Source organism: Cibotium barometz, chromosome 19 (genome assembly GCF_041138505.1).
Source record: "Cibotium barometz isolate CiBa-2024 chromosome 19, ASM4113850v1, whole genome shotgun sequence".
Taxonomy (NCBI): Eukaryota; Viridiplantae; Streptophyta; class Polypodiopsida; order Cyatheales; family Cibotiaceae; genus Cibotium; species Cibotium barometz.
Window position 1 is genome coordinate 16,975,338 of NC_141064.1, and position 20,688 is coordinate 16,996,025.

Consider the following 20,688-nt stretch of genomic DNA (forward strand, 5'->3'; position numbering starts at 1 on the left):
TAACAGAAGACATGTTCTCATTAATTTTCTCAGTTACTGCGGCCCACATTTCATTTGCCATGTCCTCATTAGCATCAATAACTTCATCATTGCATGGGAAGACAAGGCTAGGTGGTGGCAGAATGTCATCTTTCAATGGAGTGTCAATTGGTGCAGACCTTTCGCTCTGAGCTTGTGAAATGAGCTCACTTTTCATTTCCCGACTTGATGACACTTCTGGTATGGTTTCTAATGTTGGCTTAAGAGAGGTTGGGCCCCGAGGAATAGGTGGTGGTGGTCCCTCAAGTATGGACTGAGCTTCCCTAATGAGTTGCTGATGTACAGCTAGATTGATCTTCTCCTCACGAGGGTTTGGGTATTCTTGAAGCTTCGTGGGTAGCTCAGATAAAGCTGCAATGCGACTTCTATGAGCATCAATGATGGCCTCTAGAGTCTCATTTACTTTATCCACAAAAACAGAACCCCCAGAACTATCCTCAGTCGTACTAGCCTCATCTTGTTTAGCACTAGGCCCAGGTTGAGGTTGATGTTCCTCATGCACTTCTTGGGATGTAAAAGTTTTATCCCTTATGTTTTGTTTAGAGGTTTCCTGAGAACTAGTGGATGTACTTTTAGTTTGTTTGCTTCGGTTCTTCTTCCTCCGAGTGGTTTTTTTTCTACTGGACTGTAGGGTTTTGTCCACTAGATTTGTCTTTGCGTCCCTAGTTCGAGGTGTCTCATCAGTTTGTATTTCAGCGTTTCTTGTCTGTGATCGAGTCATGACTCTAAGTGGCACGACATCCTCATTCTCAGATGAAGGTGGTGATGGAACTGTACCTACAAGGTTGAGTGAGACCTTTGGTTGAGAGGTGCCTTCCTCATGTGGTTTCAGCAGACAATCCTTTGGGAAGTGTTCTACACAACACCCTAGACAATATCTTTCAATCGGTGGAAACTGTTGTACTGTTGTATTTGACCGAGATGCTTGCCTTGAGCGATGTGGACAATCACGAGCCCAATGGGGTTCTCCGCACTCATAACAGGGGCCCATTGGTTTGGCCTCTACTTTCCTTGGCTGCCATTGACCTGAGGGGCCTGGAGTCCTAGGTTGGTAGCCGCCTAGCAACATTAAAGAGTTTTGTTCCCCTGGTTGAACGTCCAGTGCTGGGCTTGGGTATGCGGGACTTTCAAAGAGATTATCTTTGGATGAATATGATACATATTCTTCTTCCACATAGCCTGGGTTTACCAAGTCTCTACACATATTTGAATTATCATAGTCCACAACCCTCACAGGAGCAGTCCCTGGAGCAGGAGGTTGAGCACCAAGTACAGGTCGTGCTTGCTCTTGTGCCATCGGTGGCTTACGTTCAAAACTAGTATACTGTTGATACATTTGTGGAGCCACTCCACCCCTCGGCTGCTCACGTTCCTGTCTCATTCTCGCAATGCGAGTACAATCCTGTGTGGTGTGAGTAAAGTTCCATGCACAGGCTTGGCACCACTTCTTTGTGGGTTGGTTTGTGACTAGAGGAGAAAAGGTATTACAGTCCTCTGTTTTATGGTCACCGCCACATGCTCCACAAAGATGAGGACCTGTAGGAAGCACACTCCTCATTCTCTGCTGCTGTTGTTGTGGCTGCATGGGTGGACGATAGGTTTGTCCTAATCTCCTTAGCACTAGGTTGGCTATCTGGTCAGGATTTACTAGCGCGCTAGACCCTGAACTTTGGTCATCACCCCACTGATTTCTAGGTTTCACCTCAGGGCCAGAACCATCTTGGAACTTGAAGTTATCGGTGAAATCCATAGCATCATGGCAACACTCATTGAAACTTGTATGCTTCTTCGCATAGAGATGTGTATGCAGTGTTGAATTTTTGAGGCCTTTTAAGAAGAGAGAAATTAATCGACTTTGGGCGGGCTTCTCATCTTCTGGGCAACGATTAATATACTGCTTCATTCTATTTACACAGTCTCGAACACTCTCATTTTCGCCTTGCTTGAAAGAGTAGATGTGTGCTACCGTGTCATGTTGAATTCCCATCAAGGAAAAAGCAGCAATGAATCTCTCTTCCAAAACTCGTAAGAAAGTTTTGTCTAAAGCTTCTAATGCCTGAAACCAAGCCAGGGCTTTTCCTTCAAGGGTGAGTCCAAACCCTTCTATTTGAGTATGCTTATCAGCAACTTGCTCAGCTCGAACTGCTTGCCTAAAAGCTGCTACATGATCGTATGGATCTCCCGACCCTTCATACTTCTTAACCAATTTCTGAAGAGTTAATGGCCTTACTTGTCGTGAATACTCATCATAGGGCCTACGGCCTCTCACTCTCAGTGGGAATTGTTCCTCTCTTTGGAAAGATGGTCCATATGTTTCCAAAATTGGTGTGGGTACCCTATTACCAGCCTCACCAAACCCTTCCAAAGATCTTGTCACCCTCATTTCAGGAGGTGCATTTATGGGAGGCCGAGTTGGCTCCCCTATCCTCCGATTGTTATAGTGAGAAAGATGTTGGTGTGGTGTGACCTGAGGTCGCACATTTGGTGTAGGACGATATCTTGGTGCTAGAGTTGGGCTACTAGCAGTGGTCCACTTAGATGTTGAAGGTCCCTCTCTAGTGAACTCTCGTAGGGGAGGAGCAACAGTTTCTCCAAGAAAGGCTGTCTCTCCTGGTTTGGCTGTATTTGTTGATAACACTTCCATAAATAATGGTTGTCCTTTCCACGTGAGTTCCCGAATCTCCTTCCAATCTAAGGTTCGGTATTCATTGGCCCATTTATCAATTATTCTGTTCATGTGTCCTGCAACCTTCTCAACTACCACCACATGAGCTAGAGGAAGATCTAGCTGTGGCAATTTAGTCGTGGCATAATATCCCTCTAACGAGTCCTTATAGACCTCTTGAAGTGGGTCATCCTGTAAGACCTTTGTCACAGGAATTTGTCGTACAAACTCCCATTGGCTTTCCGCCCCCTGATCCATTTTACTCTTGCCTTTCCTATCCCTTTCCAAATTTAGATCTACAAGAAGTAAATCATATATAGTGGATGGCTTTGAGGACTGGGCATTGGATGGTCCAGGCATGTCTGGCTCGATGAGCCAGTCATCTCTAGACTCCCTTGCTCGGGAAAGTTCTGATAAGTCTAAGAACTCGGTTTTAGAGAGCTCCCCTAATTTGTCTACCTTTTCTGGATGGTAGGTGACTTCGTAGCGAACCCCATCTCCACCCATATACATGTTACCCTGGTCATTGACTAGAGGTGCTCTATCAAGTTCTGAGAAAATGTCTGCGATCTTAACAAGATACCGTTGTTGTGGATCCCTAAAGATCTCAGCTCCTTGAGCATTTGTGTAGACATATTGGAGTCTCACATTAAGTGTTAACCCCATGGTGTCGGCTTCAAATGGATTAAAGGATCTTGAGGGTGTCCTATTTGGGGCTATGGGATGACTATTTGTCGGCCCTAGATTGTCCATGGACAATGAACTAGTTGTTCTAGAGGAAAGGGTATCGGATTGAGATTCAGAAAGGGTTTCAGCAATATCTGCCAAGTTTCCTACCGATTGGGTCTCACTTTCTTGCGTAGGTACTCTAGAAGGTGCCCTAGGCCCTATGGCAGAATCTACACGACGTCCCGACCGCAAGTGCATAAGGTCAAAATTTTGTTTTGGTTTTTTTATGTGTTTTAATTTTGTTTTGTTTTTGTTTGTTTTGGTTTTGGTTTTTGTGTTTTGTTTTTTTTTTTGTTTTGGTTTTGGTTTTTGTGTTTTGTTTTTTTGATAAATATATATATATATATGTATATATATATATATATATTTTTTACCCTACCTAACCACTAAAGGCAACTAAAAAGAATATGTGTAGTGTACTATCTACCCTATTTTTTTATTGTTATTTAATTATGATTTTTTTAAATGATTTTATGTTTTTTTATGTTTTTATTTCTTTTAAATTTACACAAAAATTATGAATCACACTAAAAAATACTAAGTATGCACAAAGTCAAAAAAAATTAAAAAATGCAGGTTAAACTAATTATGCAAAAAATTAAAAAAAAATAAAGAATTACAAATTATGCAAAAAAGTAGACTTAATTTATCATTTTTTTTCTTTTTGTTGTTTTTTTTCTTTTTGTTGGTTTTTTTTTAAAATTGTTTGTTTGTTATTTTTTAAAACTAATAAATTGCGTACTAAATATAAAAAATATGAATTTACAAATAATGCATCATTTACCAAAAATTCTAAAAAATAAAAAAAAATGCAAGCTACGTTAATTATGCAAAATTTTGCAGAAATTGAAAAAATGAACAATGGTTTCAAAATACAAAAATAAAAATTGTTTTTTCTTCTTTTCCTTAAAAAAAAAAAAATTTTACAAAAATTTAAAAAATGCAAGCTACGCTAATTATGCTAAAAAATTACATAAATGAATAAAAAATATGCAAACAATATGGACTCCTAAAAAAATAAATGATTTAATTTTTTTTATTTTTTTTTCCTTTCTTCTCTCTATTTTTTTTAAATATTTAATTGTTTTCTTTTTTTCCTTTTTTTTCTTCTTTTCTTCTTCTTTTTCTTTTCTTTCTTTTTTTTCTTTTTTAATCTCTTATTTTTAAAAAATTTAATTGTTTTTTAATCTTTTTTCTCTTTTTTTTAATAAAAAAAATATTATATTTTTTTTTGTTTTATTTAAAAATACAAAAAAACATTGAAAAATTAATTTAAAAAAATAAAAAATTTTAAAAAAAAGAAAAATACCACCTACCTTATCTTCTTCCACCGCTTCGCGCCGTTCCCTCCCGTAATTCCCGCCGGCTCCAGCTGCCTCCACGCGCCTTCTTTATCGGCCAGCTCACCACCGTCTCCTTCACACCTCCTTCTGGCCCCGCCGCCGTTGACCTTCTTTTCCTCCTCGCCTGTGTCTACGTCCGCTCGTGCTCCTGGGCGGGATCTTGTACACAGACACCTCGCCTTCTTACTGCCTTCCTTCGCCTTCTTTTTTTCTTGCAGCACTCGCTACAGCTGCCGCCGACCGTCTACAGCTCCGCAGCTGAGGCTGCCGACCGTCTACTCAACGCCTTCTACGCCGACCACTCCTTCTACTGCCACCTCCACGGCCTTTCTAGCCGGCCTCCTCTTCGCTGCTGGCCTCCTCTTCGCTGCTACAGCCACCCTCGCTGCAGCTCCACACCAGTTCTGCTGCTGACGTCACCTGCCAAACAACCGCCTCTCGCCGGCTTAACAGCTTCCGGCCACTTCTTCGCAACTCCAACCAGTCAACCGCCTGCCTTCGCACCCGCCGGCCGCCTTCTGGTGCAAGCTGCGCCCGCCTATGCCAACGTAAAAAAAAAAATGATTATACGTATATATATATAATTGTTTTTTTTTATAAAAAAACGTCTGCTGCACGCTGCCTTCTTTATCGGCCAGCTCACCACCGCCTCCTTCACACCTCCTTCTGGCCCCGCCGCCGTTGACCTTCTTTTCCTCCTCGCCTGTGTCTACGTCCGCTCGTGCTCCTGGGCGGGATCTTGTACACAGACACCTCGCCTTCTTACTGCCTTCCTTCGCCTTCTTTTTTTCTTGCAGCACTCGCTACAGCTGCCGCCGACCGTCTACAGCTCCGCAGCTGAGGCTGCCGACCGTCTACTCAACGCCTTCTACGCCGACCACTCCTTCTACTGCCACCTCCACGGCCTTTCTAGTCGGCCTCCTCTTCGCTGCTGCAGCCACCCTCGCTGCAGCTCCACACCAGTTCTGCTGCTGACGTCACCTGCCAAACAACCGCCTCTCGCCGGCTTAACAGCTTCCGGCCACTTCTTCGCAACTCCAACCAGCTAACCGCCTCCCTTCGCACCCGCCGGCCGCCTTCTGGTGCAAGCTGCGCCCGCCTATGCCAACATAAAAAAAAAAACGATTATACGTATATATATATAATTGTTTTTTTTAAAAAACGTCTGCTGCACGCTGCCTTCAGTTCACGGCTGGCGCTTCTACCCCAATCGTAAAAAATGATTATATATATATATATATATATATATAATTGTTTTTTTTTAAAGCCGTCTGCTGCAGGCTTTTTTCAGCCGCCTTCTAACTGTCCTTCGAACCTCCACGCTTCTCCAATGTAAAATATATATATATATATATATATATATATATATATATATATTTTCTTTGCTGCAGAAGCCTCCCCACACGATAACAACACAACAAAACATCAAAAGAAAGGTCGCCTCCTATGCTTTCAACCTACCTCTTGCCAACTTGCAAAAATACAAAAATAGAAAGTACTTAAATTCTGATTAATGGCGGGATTACTCAACCGCAATGGGGTTTAATTTTTTTTTCTTGCTTCTCATCAAAAAAATGAAAACACACAAGGCGCCCTTGAGATCACACACTCAATGCCCTTGCAAACTCTACTCTAATCTACCCTAATCCACGATTTTGTAATCAATGGAGCACTTAGTAAGAAGTAATGGTTAACACCCTTCACTAACTTAGGTGTGCGTTCCCCGACAGCGGCGCCATTGTTTGGGACATCATAGCATAGCGGAGGCTACACTCCAACCCACACACTTATCAATCCGTGAATGCAACCCGGTTAGCGCATAGAGGCTATCCCGAATGGGAGAAGAAGAGTTAACCACACACCAATGACCTCTAGTCCTACTCAATCCTTCTCAACACTCAAATAATCAATCTTACATAGTCAAAGCATCAAGATTAGGCTACACTTAAGCACACAAATGCAACTTATGCAAGGAACTTAATATGCAAAGAGCTATCACACAAGCCTCAACTACACATTATTTCAAGCACAAGCTTCATTACAAGCACTCTACAACTCACAAATCAAAACATCATTAAGAAATCTAGATTAGCAAGAGTGTAGACCAAAACCTCATATCATTGAAAATGTAAAGAATAGAAAGTACATGATTGAAACAAGAATGGAGATGGGGAGCCTTGGGAGAGCACTTGAGAAGGAGCTATGGAGCAAGCTCTCTCTATGAGCCTCTCAACCAAATGACCAAAGAGTGTTCCCTCTAGCTCTCAAAAGAGCTACCTTTTATACAAAAATTCTAGAACTCTCAAAAGTTCCCATGTGGGATTATTGTCAAGCCCCCTCCCACATTCATCTACAACTTTGAACTCTTTTCAAGAGCCCTAAGTGTCTTTTTTGTTGCATCCTTGTATTGATCTTCATTTGCATGCAACACTACTCTCTCAAAAATTTACCCAACACAACACTTAAGGATCTTAGGCTCAATAGCACACTAGCACCAACCCTCCTCAAATGTAGGCTACAAATCAGGGAAGCAATAGTACACTGTGTTATGCGCAAGTGCCGTAGCAGTGCGTCTACCTTACTAGACTGTGATGGACCACATCCAGGTCAACAAAGTACTTGTTGAAGATAGCATTGGCACAGTTTCATGCACCAGACCTAGAAAGGGATTTCCCATGAGAAGATGCCTCATAAGTGACACCGGAGGGTGGAGTGGCAAGCAATAATGTCATCAGCATCGTTGAAGTGAGGAGTGGCAATGGGAATGCGCATTTGCACCACTTCGAGGAGGAGTGGCATCAAGCTCATGGACTTGCGCTAGACGGAGGAGTGCTGAGCTCGTAGATGTTGCCCAAGAGAGATGAGGAAAACTTGAGGGCCGTGCCTGAGGGTGGAGAGGCACTAGAGGGTAGAGGAGTGGCAAGCTCATGGCAGGCACCTGAGAAAGGAGTGGCAAGCTCAAAGGATGCACCCCAAGATGGAGAGGCACCCAATGGAGGAGTGGCTAGCTCATGGTGGGCGACACCCACCAAGAGAGAAGTACCAAACTTGGAGGGCATACCAGAAGGTGGAGAGGCACCAAAGATGGGAGTGTCCACCTCATGGGTGACGGGCGACGCCCAAGGGTGAAGTGGCAAGCACATGGGCAGCATGTAAGGAAGGAGTGGCAAAGGGCTCAAAATAGTGTGGAGAAAGAATTGTGGAAGAATGAGGAGAAGGAGGTGAAAAGGGGTCATGGTGGGGAAGAGATGGAAAAGGGCGGTGGGGGGGAGGGGAGGAGATAGTGCCGCATCAATCAAACAACCTGCCATGCCTACAATGCTCGAGCCCTTGCTTTGCACTCATGATCTCTCCTCCTCTGATCCTCCATGCGAACCCTTGCTTGCTCCTCATTACGACTTTGTGAACCCATGCTAAGAGGTAGGCAAAAAGAGATTAAGCATAAAATTGAAGATAAATAAAATTAAAGTAATACTAGAACAAGATTAACATATTCTTGAAATGGAGCTAGCATCAACAACATTGGTGAAGCTACAAGAATGGGGGTGACTCAAAAAATTAGGCTATATATACACTAAGCTAGTTAGCATTTCATTAGTTAAATTAGATTATGAATAAAATTTAAATTTTACCCATTTATCTCATCTTTTTAAAGGTAATGACAATTCTTAACAAAAAATACAGAAAATATATTAAATTTAATGATAATGATAATTTTAAAAATTGATAAAGTAATTAATTATTTTGAATAAAAAAATATTTATTTATCTAATAAGCAAAGTTTACTTATTTAATAAATAATATTTAATTTTTTTTATATCTATTTATAATATATATTTCAAGTTTTCTCAAAAAATAAAATTTTAAAAATTTATATTTATTTATTTAATAATAAGTATTTATCTAATCATATCATAATATTTACTTAAATTAATACTAATTATTAATTATTCTTGAGAGTATTTTTTATTTAGTAATTGATATTAATTTAATGAATAAATTTTACATACATTTATTTTAAAAAGGTATTTTGCCACACGTGGCAAATATTTGATGACATGGAACCTCCACGTGGGCATTCCTTATGCTTAAATGTGAGGTGACAATGCCATGAATATATATAATGTGGTATGTCATGTAGGCAAAGGTGGTCAACCAAGTTGATTGTGCTGAGGTGGCAAGATGACATGGAAATTCTTGATTATGTGTGGCAATAACATGTATGCATGTGATGTGGCATGCCATGTAGGCTTTAGGGAGTCAAACTTGTTGACCAAGTTGAGGTGGCATGATGAGATGGTAATATGCTTATGTGGCCTCCCCTCCATATGATGTGGCATGTACATGTATGACTAAGACTATGTTACCATAGCTCAATTGCTTGACAAGTGGCATGCTCTCTAGGTTTGGTGAAACACCAAGCCTAATAGGCAGCCTTTGTTTTAGACTTTGGCCAGACAAAGAGGGAAGTTTTAATTAAGACGGCGAGAAAATGGACTTCCCTTATTCAAACAATTCACTAAACTTTTACAGGGCCTCTAATAGACTAAGTGATTTTTCTATAGAAGATCAAAAGAAATCCAACAGTTAAAATTGTAAATTGACCATATGGCCACATTCTAAACATATTTTTCTAACTTCTCACCATTGGATCTTCAATGATGAGATTCACATTTGCCAAGATCTTGAATAGAAAATCACATGTTGCTTTACAAAATTAAGTGGAGAAAAAAATAATTTTAAAAAATAGTTAAACACCTTTTTAAAAATCCTAATAAATTAAATTAAGCTCTATGCAATTTGCTATTTTCATGTACTAATTGGGATGAGAATTGGACTTTGGATGCATAAATACTAAGCATTTTATGTATGACATATATTACACTAAAGAAGGTTGGACAGTGCAAATACCAAAACTTCCATACAATGAAACATGCCCTAAAAAAACTTGGATTTCTAATCAAGGGGTGCCATTTGAATACCCACTATATTTATGATGTGCCCCAAGAACCATGGCACTGAATTCCAAACATGATAGATTGGACCTTTAAGTTGTGGAGATGCTTGTTTTCAGGCAGGGTGCCGAATTGTCAACATTGGTGCCCCTTATCTTGCAACCACCTGACACTTATTCCTCACTCTCATATGTGCTAGAGAGTTTTTAGTTAACCAAAAATATAGTTATATATATATATATATATATATATATATATGTATGTATGTATGTATAATTGTATATATATGTGACTATACCTATCTCTATAGCTATATATATATATATATATATATATATATATATATATATATATATATAACTATATATGTGACTATACCTATCTCTATAGCTATATATATATATATATATATATATATATATATATATATATATATATAGTTATACATTCTTATATGAATATAGAGATAGGTATCCTTATATATATAAGTATACATACATATATGTATATATAAATATATGTATGTGTGTGTGACTATTGGTCTTGAGGTTACCCTTGGGGTGCTTGCCTTACCCACTGGTGGCCAAAATAATTTAGCAGATTTTTTGCCAACTCATCCATGCTCATGTCCTTAACTAGGTCTCTAGCTTTTCATTGCCCCGCTTGAGGAATTGGCTAGGGTTGGCCTTGAGGTTTCCCTTGGGGCTAGCCCTACCACTACTAGTCTAAATGGTTTTCTACTTGAGGAACTAGCTACTAGGGCTAGCCTTGAGGTTGCCCTTGGGGTTAGCCATGCTTTTAATATGGCGGGGGAACATAAGAGGGTGGTTGTGTAAGACTCTAGTATGGAATCTCTTGCCCTATGTGGTTGGACTATGTGGTTTCTAATGGCACTTTATAAAATTTGTCATTTATGTTCATTTTTTCATTTCTAACATAAAAATATAAAAATCCAAAAATAGTGGGTTCAAATTGCGACAAAAAATATTGGGTTCAAATTGAGACCAAATTTGGGTGCATGTATGCTTAATCTATCACTAGGAACCCCAAAAACTTGCAAAAAACTTTGATTTAGCTTAAAAATATCCAAATTTTCAAAACATGTAGATGTGTGCCTTAACTCTGCAATGGTATGCACATTGATGTAAAGGCATGCATTTGAAATAGTATGTGGTGTGATTGCATTGGAAAAACAATCAAATCATTTTTTGACATGTGTGGCAAGTTGATTGAACCAATCATTGAGTGCCATGTGGCATCTTATCCATAGAAATCTAATGATATGATACTGAGGATTGAATCAATATGTCATACACATATAGCAGTACGTGGATACACTGGAACACTTGCTACTCGTATATCCATATGATTTTTAATTATATATCATACAAATTCATATGGTGCATGAGTAGGTTTTAGCCCAAAAATTACAATAGTATGTCACCTACAAGTACATGTGTATGCATACAATTACAAAGTGTATGTCAGAAAGAACCTGAGCAAAAAGTATGCATATATTTATAATAATACATTGGGCTATTCAAACAGGATGCATACTATTATAATTATATATTATACATTTACAATACTACATCGGACAAGATCATCTTGTATACATACATTTGTAGGAAAAAAAATAAAATTCTAGATAGTTAGTTTTTTGAGATTTAGGGTACCTTTCAAGGGGGTTCGTCTATGGAGCGAGCACGAGTGAGCGAGAAGATTGGGTTATTAGTAACTTACCAGTGTGTGATCGAGGAAGATGCACTCTATGGTGCGAGCACGAGTGAGCGAGCAGATTGGGTTATCAATTACATACATACATTTGTAGGAAAAAAATAAAATAAATTCTAAAGACTAAAAAGTTGGTTTTTTGAGATTTAGGGTACCTTTCAAGGGTGTTTGTCTATGGAGCGAGCACGAGTGAGTGAGCAGATTAGGTTATCAATAACTTACCAGTGTGTGATCGAGCAAAATGCACTAATGAGATTCACATATTTATTAAATTGCCTATATTTTTTTATAAAAGCAATTTCATAGATCATGTAACACTTAAAATATACTAAGGGTATTATTGAGGCAAGAAAAAAATAACATTATAATGCTAGTTAGGAGAATCTAAAACACATTACATTTCATGATGATGTCAAAAAGTTGAAATTTCTACCATATGGAGATGCCTATACTCATAGTGATATACTGTATATTCTTGGTCAACCAAAAAATACTACATCATCAAAAGAGGCAATGGAACTCTGGCCTAATATGAAGTAGTAGGGTAGCTCATATCTTTTGTGGTGAGCATGTCCTTCAAAACATGTTGAGCTATTTTTGCTTCATGGATGTGCATATGGTTATTCACATCTTGCCCAAGCACCATCAAAAACACAAAATATGCAAGATATGTCTTCGTGTTGTTTACCCTTTCCAATAAATGCACCACATGAACATAAGGGTTGCTTTAAATGGTGGCAACCCCTTCTCATCAGCATCCTTTGTTTTTAGACAAAAAATTTCTTTGACACCAACTTTGTATACAACTCCACCAACAATGTCTGCTTTCATGTCCAATGCTTGCTGAATCTATTCAAATGCTACTTTAGATATACCTCTTCTATAAGGAAACTTATGGCTTTCTGTCTCCCAAGAAGGTCATTGTCACCATGTGAAGTTGTGGATGTTGTGAGATCCTCCAGTGATTTACTAATATTAAAACCTTCACAAATAAGATTTTGTGCTTCCCCAATTTTCAAGGATGTGCCCTTTGCAATGGGAAATACATCATGACTAGTAGGGGATGGATGTAAAAACATAGTTTGAATCTTCCATGTATGTCTAACATCATTATTGTAGAAATAGCACATCTTATCTTTTGTCCATTGTGACTGTAAACAAAATATGAAAAGCATGATAAAGCATCTTATCTTTTGTCCATTGTGACTGTAACAAAATATGAAAAGCATGATAAAGCATCGAACAAAATATGAGAAGCTTAAGACCTTCACGTAGAGGATGATCATGGGGTCTCATCCTTGACACTCACACACACCTTCTTGTGGGGTGCTTTGAGTACAGCCTCCTTAAGATGAGGTCCACAAATGGGGCAATCATAAAATCCACTTGTAGACCTACATGGCATGATTAAACAAATAGAAATTGAGAGGGATTTATGAAAGTTTTGTTTCTAAGGAATGATCAATTTCTTCAAGCTCTAGTGTAACCTTCCGTTTTTCTTTTTTTCTCCTCTACGCTACCTGCTCCATGTTGTGGAACGTGCCTGCAAACCCACATGCATCTCTTCAGACATCTCCATCCACCACTCTAGCACCATAGTAGCCACAAGAGGTGGCTGCCCTGCGTGAGCAGCTGCAAAAGTAGACGGAAAGGCGGACGATGGGTGGAGAAAAGCAGTCGAAGGGCAACGTAGAAGAGCAAACGCCAGCAGATGCGCTGTCACACATCCCCGACCTGACGATGTTTTAAAGGCGATTTCTCTCATAACTTATCTTTTTTAATTAGAGATTGCATTTATTATCTATTTGCTTTCATTCTAATTCTTATCCACTATGTTTTCTATCAAAGGATGAAATGGAACAAAAAGTGGATGACAAAGGACATAGATGATGAGGCCAGACAAAAGGTCATAAGAGAGGTAGAGATGTTATAGAGAGGAAAAGCATGGAAGTATGCAAGGCTCACAGATCCTCAAAATGGTGAGTGTTATTGGCATGCTTTGCTCTCTCTACCGTGGTATGAGCCAATTAACCACATGGCCACATAGGAGAAATGGAACATGATTGGTGCAACATGTATTAAAGATGAAGAGACGGCCTTTCGTGATGGGGATGCTTGATAATTCTCAATCTCCTTATACGTACCTTGGAGTACTTACCTAATAACAAAAGGAAGATACGAGGTTTATGATTTTTCCTTTATTACCAATAAATGTAACTCAACATTCTTAAATATATGCATGGGATCTAGTAGATTATTTATTATGTCCCCAATAAGGTAGACAATGAAAGATAGCCATTGCATCCCAAAACGAGGCCTCTCATCACTATCCACTACCCATATTTCTCTCTAATTTGGGACTTTCACTGATGGTGGCTTCATGTGAATAAGACCTTCACGTAGAGGATGATCATGGGGTCTCATCCTTGACACTCACACACACCTTCTTGTGGGGTGCTTTGAGTACAGTGCCTTAAGATGAGGTCCACAAATGGGGCAATCATAAAATCCACTTGTAGACCTACATGGCATGATTAAACAAATAGAAATCGAGAGGGATTTATGAAAGTTTTGTTTCTAAAGAATGATCAATTTCTTCAAGCTCCAGTGTAACCTTCCGTTTCTCTTTTTTTCTCCTCTACGCTGCGTGCTCCATGTTGTGTAACGTGCCTGCAGACCCACATGCATCTCTTCACACATCTCCATCCACCACTGTAGCACCATAGTAGCCACAAGAGGTGGTGCCTTCTCACACTCCACCCCTTGACGTAGTGCTTTGCCCACAACCCATGCTTCAAACCTTAATACTCGTGGTGCCTCCTCACACTCCTCCAATTGATATTTTTAAATGAAACTTGAGTAATTAAAAGAACGTGTGAATGGCTTTAAAGGAAACATCTAACCATTTGTCCATAGGATGCTCTCCTCATTTTGTATGTAATGGTTATTTCTCTATAGCAATCAAGTGCAATTTTTGCCCTATCATGTGTGTTGATGAGAAACTCTCATGATGTCATTAGGGACTCCGTGGATTAAACCTTAAAAATTTCTCGACAACTCAAAAAGTCAAATTGAGTTTTTTTTTTTTGGGAAGCTTTTGGCATTATGCATTATGTGGGGCTCATTTTAGATATTTTACTAAAAGGGGCACACAAAGTTAGCCTTTAGGTTTAAAATTTTGTTCTATGCAAAATTAGTTTTGAGGTTTGAGAACCTTTTTTCAAAAATGCAAATAAAAAAATAATAAAATTATTATTATCATCGAAGTTATACAAAAAAAATTATATAATAATAATTTTGGGGCGATATACACCAAGCATTTGACGTTACGCTATAACTATCAAAATGTATGAAAATACAAATTAGGATTGTATTTATCGTACAAAAGATGTTCAAACTAATGGCGATTTTTTTATTGAAATAAAAAATGTAAATGCAATGTGCATGAGCTTGCATGTCGAGTAACGGAAAACGCCCAAACAATCGTGCAAAGGACGTGGGATTTGCAAAACTTTTCATTAATACAAGCTCTAATTAGGACAAAAAATGGAGAAATTAACTCCCTAAATTATGGATCTAGCATATGTCCATATTAATAATAATGCCTTTCATTTATCTCCATATGAATTTTGCACCATTAATTAATACACATTAATAATAATTAGCAATGTTTTGATCCAGCCCCCCCTTGATATAGACCAAGTGGGCTTAGCTTCAACCACAGCTTGCATTTATGATTATGGGCTTAGCTTCAACCATAGCTTGCATTTATAAGCCAGCTATTTTCCTCTTTTTTTTTTTTTTTTTTGGCAATTTTGCCAGATTTCTGAGCATACATTTAATCTCTTGTATCCAATCCTCATCTTTGCCAAGGCTTTGGAGCATAGGCTAGAAATTTTTCCAATCAATTATCATCAGTTTTGGCAAGGCTGAGCATAGACTTAATCAATCCTCATCTTTGCATAGGTGTTGAGCATAGGCTATAAATTTTCCTAATCAATTATCATCAGCTTTGGCAAGGTTGTTGCACTAACCAAGTTATAATTATGGGCTTAGCTTCAACCATAGCTTGCATTTATAAGCTAGCTATTTTCCTTCTTTTGCAAGGTTTCTGAGCATAGATTTAATCTCTTCTATCCAATCCTCATCTTTGCCAAGGCTCTGAACATAGGCTAAATTTTTTTTTTTCCCAATCAATTATCATCAGTTTTGGCAAGGCTGTTGCACTAATTGGTTGCACATGGATCATACATGGTGACATTCCCTGGATATGATTGTCTAGAGGCTTGATTTGAAAGATGCAAAAACACAGTGCAAAGCCCCATGGCCTTTTGCACAAGAGGTGCTGCTGCTGGATCTTGGGCGTGATTATACTATGGTGGGTGCTTTGCATTCTCCACTTTTCATCAAACCCCAACCAATTTGCACAGAGGCTTTCATCTTTCCAATCATCATCAACCCAAGCCTTGCATAGCAGCTTGGAATTGCCCCCAACAAGGCCCTTATCTAGTGCATTTTCAACCTTTAATGATCAACCAGGTGATGATCACGATGACAATTCTAATGCTTGTGATGGCAAGTATATATACATGCATCACCTGCCAAGAGAGTACAATGAGGACTTGTTAGCAAGCTGCAGGCAGCTTAGCCCATGGAAAGGCATATGCAAGCTCTCTAGCAATGGTGGACTTGGGCCCCAATTAGAGGATAATAAAGGCAATATTGTTTCGGGAGACGGGTGGTTCGCCACTGATCAATTTTCATTAGAGCTGATATTTCACAACAGGATGAAGCAATATAAGTGTTTGACAGAGGATTCAAGCAAGGCAGCTCTTGTGTATGTGCCCTTCTATGCAGGCTTGGACATTTCAAGGAATCTATGGGGGGCTAATGTGAGTGTGAGGGATAACCTCTCAAATGCTCTTGCAGATTGGCTGGGAAGGCAGAAGGAGTGGAGGGTGATGGGGGGGAGAGACCACTTCATGGTGTGTGGGAGGATGACATGGGATTTCAGGAGGTTAACTGATGCAGAGAGTGATTGGGGCAACAGGCTTTTACTACTAGATGTGACGCAAAACATGTCAACTTTGTTGATTGAGAAGAGCCCATGGCATTACAATGACTATGCAATACCTTATCCCACATATTTCCACCCATATAAACACATTGATGTGATGGAGTGGCAAGACAGGGTGAGGCTTCACCCAAGGCCATCTTTGTTCTCATTTGCAGGGGCTCCTAGAGAGGAGATGGAGCAATCAATAAGGGGGGAGATCATAGAGCAATGCAAAGGCTCAAGGCTATGCACTTTATTAGAGTGTGATAAGGGGGAGAGCAAGTGCCACTCTCCTCTCACTTTGATGAGCTTGTTCCAAGAGAGTGTGTTTTGCTTGCAACCCCAAGGGGACTCTGCCACTAGAAGGTCCATCTTTGACTCCATGGTTGCTGGCTGCATCCCTGTGTTTTTCCACCCCGACTCAGCCTACATCCAATACATTTGGCACCTCCCACAAAACCATAGTGATTACTCTGTCTTCATCCCTCAAAATGACATCAAGAGTGGCCTTGCCAACATTGAACACATCTTGAAAACCATCCCTCCCCACCATGTCTCCCACATGAGAGAAAAAGTAATTAGCCTAATCCCTAGACTAATCTATGCTAATCCCACATCTACATTGCTCTCACCTGATTTTGAAGATGCCTTTGATGTGGCTGTACAAGCTCTCATTCGCATGGTGGGGGAGCTTAGAATTAAAGAGAGACAAAATGAGGTCATGTCAAAGCTTGCTGCAAGCAAGTAAAAGCCATCCAGAAAGCCTCATTACTTCCTGTAATCATAATTTCATACATCCACTTTGCTTGGTTAATTTTTTAAAGGAGACATTTAGAAGAAGCCACATTGGAAATGTTTACACGTGCCAACATGATTCAGAATTTTGGAGATTTCAACAAGTACAGGGACTATCTATTCACATGTTTCCATGCGCGTTTGGCTTTGTTCTTGTTTAGAAGGGCTCAGTGGCACCTCTGTCAAAATTGATGTGATTTGCTTTATGGTGTTACAAAGTGTATGCATATGGATATATAAATGTGTTACAGTGGGTGGGGTGTGTGTGTGTGTGTGAGAGAGAGAGAGAGAGAGAGAGAGAGAGAGAGGAGTGATATATATATATAGATACACACACACACACACACACACACACACACACACACACACACACACACACACACACACACACCTTGCTCTTCTGTGTGGCACCTCCCATAAGCTTCCAAAAGCTCTCAAATTGGTCCCCATTCCAAGAACAACAAATGCCCAATTAATGGTTGAAAAAAGTGCATTGTTTGAGAAAACAAGATAATGTGGCTTCACCCTTTGGGTTGATTTTGGAATAATAATTTGGTGTAGTTTTCTTTTTCCCCTCAAAGCACCATGTGGAGCATCATGTGATATCTTTCCCCTCAATTCCTATTCTAAATCCTCCTATGACACCACCCTACTCCAACACCCTATACTACCTGCATTGCCAACCCAACTCCTCATGCTTCTTACACCCTACTCTAAAACTCAAGAGAAAATGGGTGATGATGGGAAAGATCTTGAAAAGTTACACAATGTAGTCGCTCATTCCGTGATGACCAAAAGGCAAGAAGAAAGGAGTGTTTTAATTGTAATTGGAGGGAATGAGACTTGCAGAAGGATAAGATTAGGTACCAAGGTCTGATCCCTAAAAGGTACTCTTGCACATCTTTGTAGCTCTAAGACGCAGAAGGATATGCTTAAGTATCAAGGTCTGATCCCTAAAAGATCAGGAGATCACTCCTTTGGGTATGTTCAGAGGTTGGAGACCTTGGATGGAGAGCAGATAGCTCTAAGAAGCAGAAGGATAAGGTTAAGTATCAAGGTCTGATCCCTAAAAGATCAGTAGACACTCCTTTGGGTATGTTCAGAGGTTGGAGACCTTGGAGGGAGAGCAGATATAAGGAAACATCAATGAAAGTAGATTAAAAAAGGTAATACGTGATGATCAACACCAAAATTGAAGATAACAAAATGAGATAGAGCCTCACGCCTTGATCTAATCTTGGTAGAGCTGGAGGAAAGAGCAAGTGACAAGCCAAGTCTGCTAGAACCTAGGTATATCCTTGATTATCTTGTGACCTACATGTAGTGTACAAAAGCATGATTTTTTTTATAAAAAGGAACACTCTGAGGAGGTGTGCTTCTATGATTTTGCTTCTTTCAGTTTGGGGATATGCTTTTGCACTTCTTGTGTCAAGATATCAAAGAGCACTGATTTTTCTTTTGGCAAAAGTTGCAAGTATTTGTATAATCTATGGCTACAAGTATTTGTATACTGTAGGGCTACAAGTATTTGTATAATCCAGTATCTTTGAATTTTTCATTTTTCAAGGAATTTGAAAAACTTTGAGCAATATTGTTTACTACTAGTATTTGTTATACAATGTCCCACGTTTGAAAATTGGGAGAATTGAATTAAGTAGTCTATGATTTCAAAAAAGCTTGAAAAAACACTAGTCACAAGGTAGAAGGATATCTTATCAAAATTGAGTGCCAAAGTATCTTGTAATGGGACATCTCACTCAAAGCTTTAGTTGATAGATTCTTTAAATTGAAATCGAAAAGCTATTTTTCCCCCTTTTTGCTAATGTTAATTTTTTTTTTTTGTTGGAGGACTTTCAGACGAAAAAGTCAAAGACCAAGTTCATGAATCTAAAACAAGTTGCAAATACCCATTTGGAAAAGGGGTAGCTTGCATCTTAAACAACTAAAAGGTAGCTTGCATCTTAAACAACTATTATCCTACAGGCTACTCGCTCTCCAAATTCTAAGGATACCAAGCATCTTGCATAGTGCCATAGGTCAAACAGAGTGATCGGCAACAAGTAACGCAACAACCAAGTTAGTGACCTTGACACATTTGTGGCTCCCATTTGTGTCCAAGGTCATTCAACTGACTTCATCAATTTATTAATAGAATTGTATGGAGCCTTACTTAAATTTATCTATGCTTGGGGATATTTTTAAAATAGCACTTGATTGAGCTTGGCCTTCCAACTGGTGAGTTGATATTGTGGCATGGTGCATGGGGTGTTTGAGCCTTGTGATTGATTGGTGGTGCCACAAGAGTTGGTACATGGATCCTTTGGGGATTTGGCACTATAGGTGGCTCTTATTTGATAAAAGTGGGAATGGGTAGGGCCATTGGTGTTGCCTCTTGAAGCGTGGTACTCGGCGGATCTTCCGACCTCTTCGGAGGTGGTGGGGCAAGTCTTGAGTAGAGGTGGTAGGCACAACTCTCCATTTTTGCATAGGCCTTGGGAGGACCTCGGGGGGGCCTAAAAGATAAGGAATCGTGCATGGGGTTGTAAAAGGACCGAGATTTGAGTTCAAGTTTGCTTGGGGAGAGGACAGACCTTAAAAGACAAGTATCTGAGTAAATTTTGACAAAACTTGACTCTCCTGCAAGATCATTGTATACCTTCATAAGGTCAGAAAAATCTGAATGTATGAATTGAGAGATTTGAAAAGGAATAATAGTGAAGAAGGACAAAGACTCTCCTGCAAGATCATTATTTACCTAGAAATATCTAGAAATATCTTCAATATGTCCCTTTGGCAATAATCGCATGGCCACGATACGTGCCACTGGGGATCCATGCAGTTTAGACTGTTTATGAAACTACAGAAAGCACTCTCCTATTCTCAGGATATGCTGGGAAACTGATGTAGCTTAAACCAAATCAACTAGGAGAGGCTTCACTCCCTTATCTAAAAGGCTGCCCAAAAATTAAATCACACAACATAGCATACAAGCAAGCAAGCTGGTGAAACCCAAAAAATGTACAGATCCTTCCTCGCAAGGGCACAAGGCATAGGCATGAAAATAGTCACCGAACTCTTGCTATTGAAAGGACGAAATGGATAAAGTTGGATTGCATTCCCTTGCTAAAACCGAGGGCATTTGGTCCATTAGGTGTGGCCTGAAATTGACAAATACACCCTTGGGATACAATGAACTATTGTCTAGTCATAGATCAGTCTCACATTGAAGAGTTTTTCTGATTCTAATCAAGCTTGCACAAGATTGGGCCGCCTTTCAGTTTTTCACAAAAGAGACTTAGTGCTTTTAGTAGTTGAACTGAAGGTTTATCTAGAGGACTCCTATCTAGGGTTCCTCCGTTATCCCTACTGTCC

General features: G+C 39.5%; 1 protein-coding gene across 1 annotated transcript; it reads left to right on the plus strand.

Annotated features, from left to right (window-relative positions):
- Positions 1-15,217: 15,217 nt before the first annotated feature.
- Positions 15,218-17,422, plus strand: LOC147628279 (xyloglucan galactosyltransferase KATAMARI1 homolog). Its single transcript, XM_086813354.1, has one exon. It carries the CDS (start codon positions 15,764-15,766, stop codon positions 17,267-17,269), a length of 1,506 nt encoding a protein of 501 aa, XP_086669480.1. The 5' UTR covers positions 15,218-15,763; the 3' UTR covers positions 17,270-17,422.
- Positions 17,423-20,688: the final 3,266 nt, after the last annotated feature.

Coding starts and splice junctions, on each gene's coding strand:
- LOC147628279 (XM_086813354.1), top strand. CDS start 15,764: ATGCAAAAACACAGTGCAAAGCCCCATGGCCTTTTGCACAAGAGGTGC.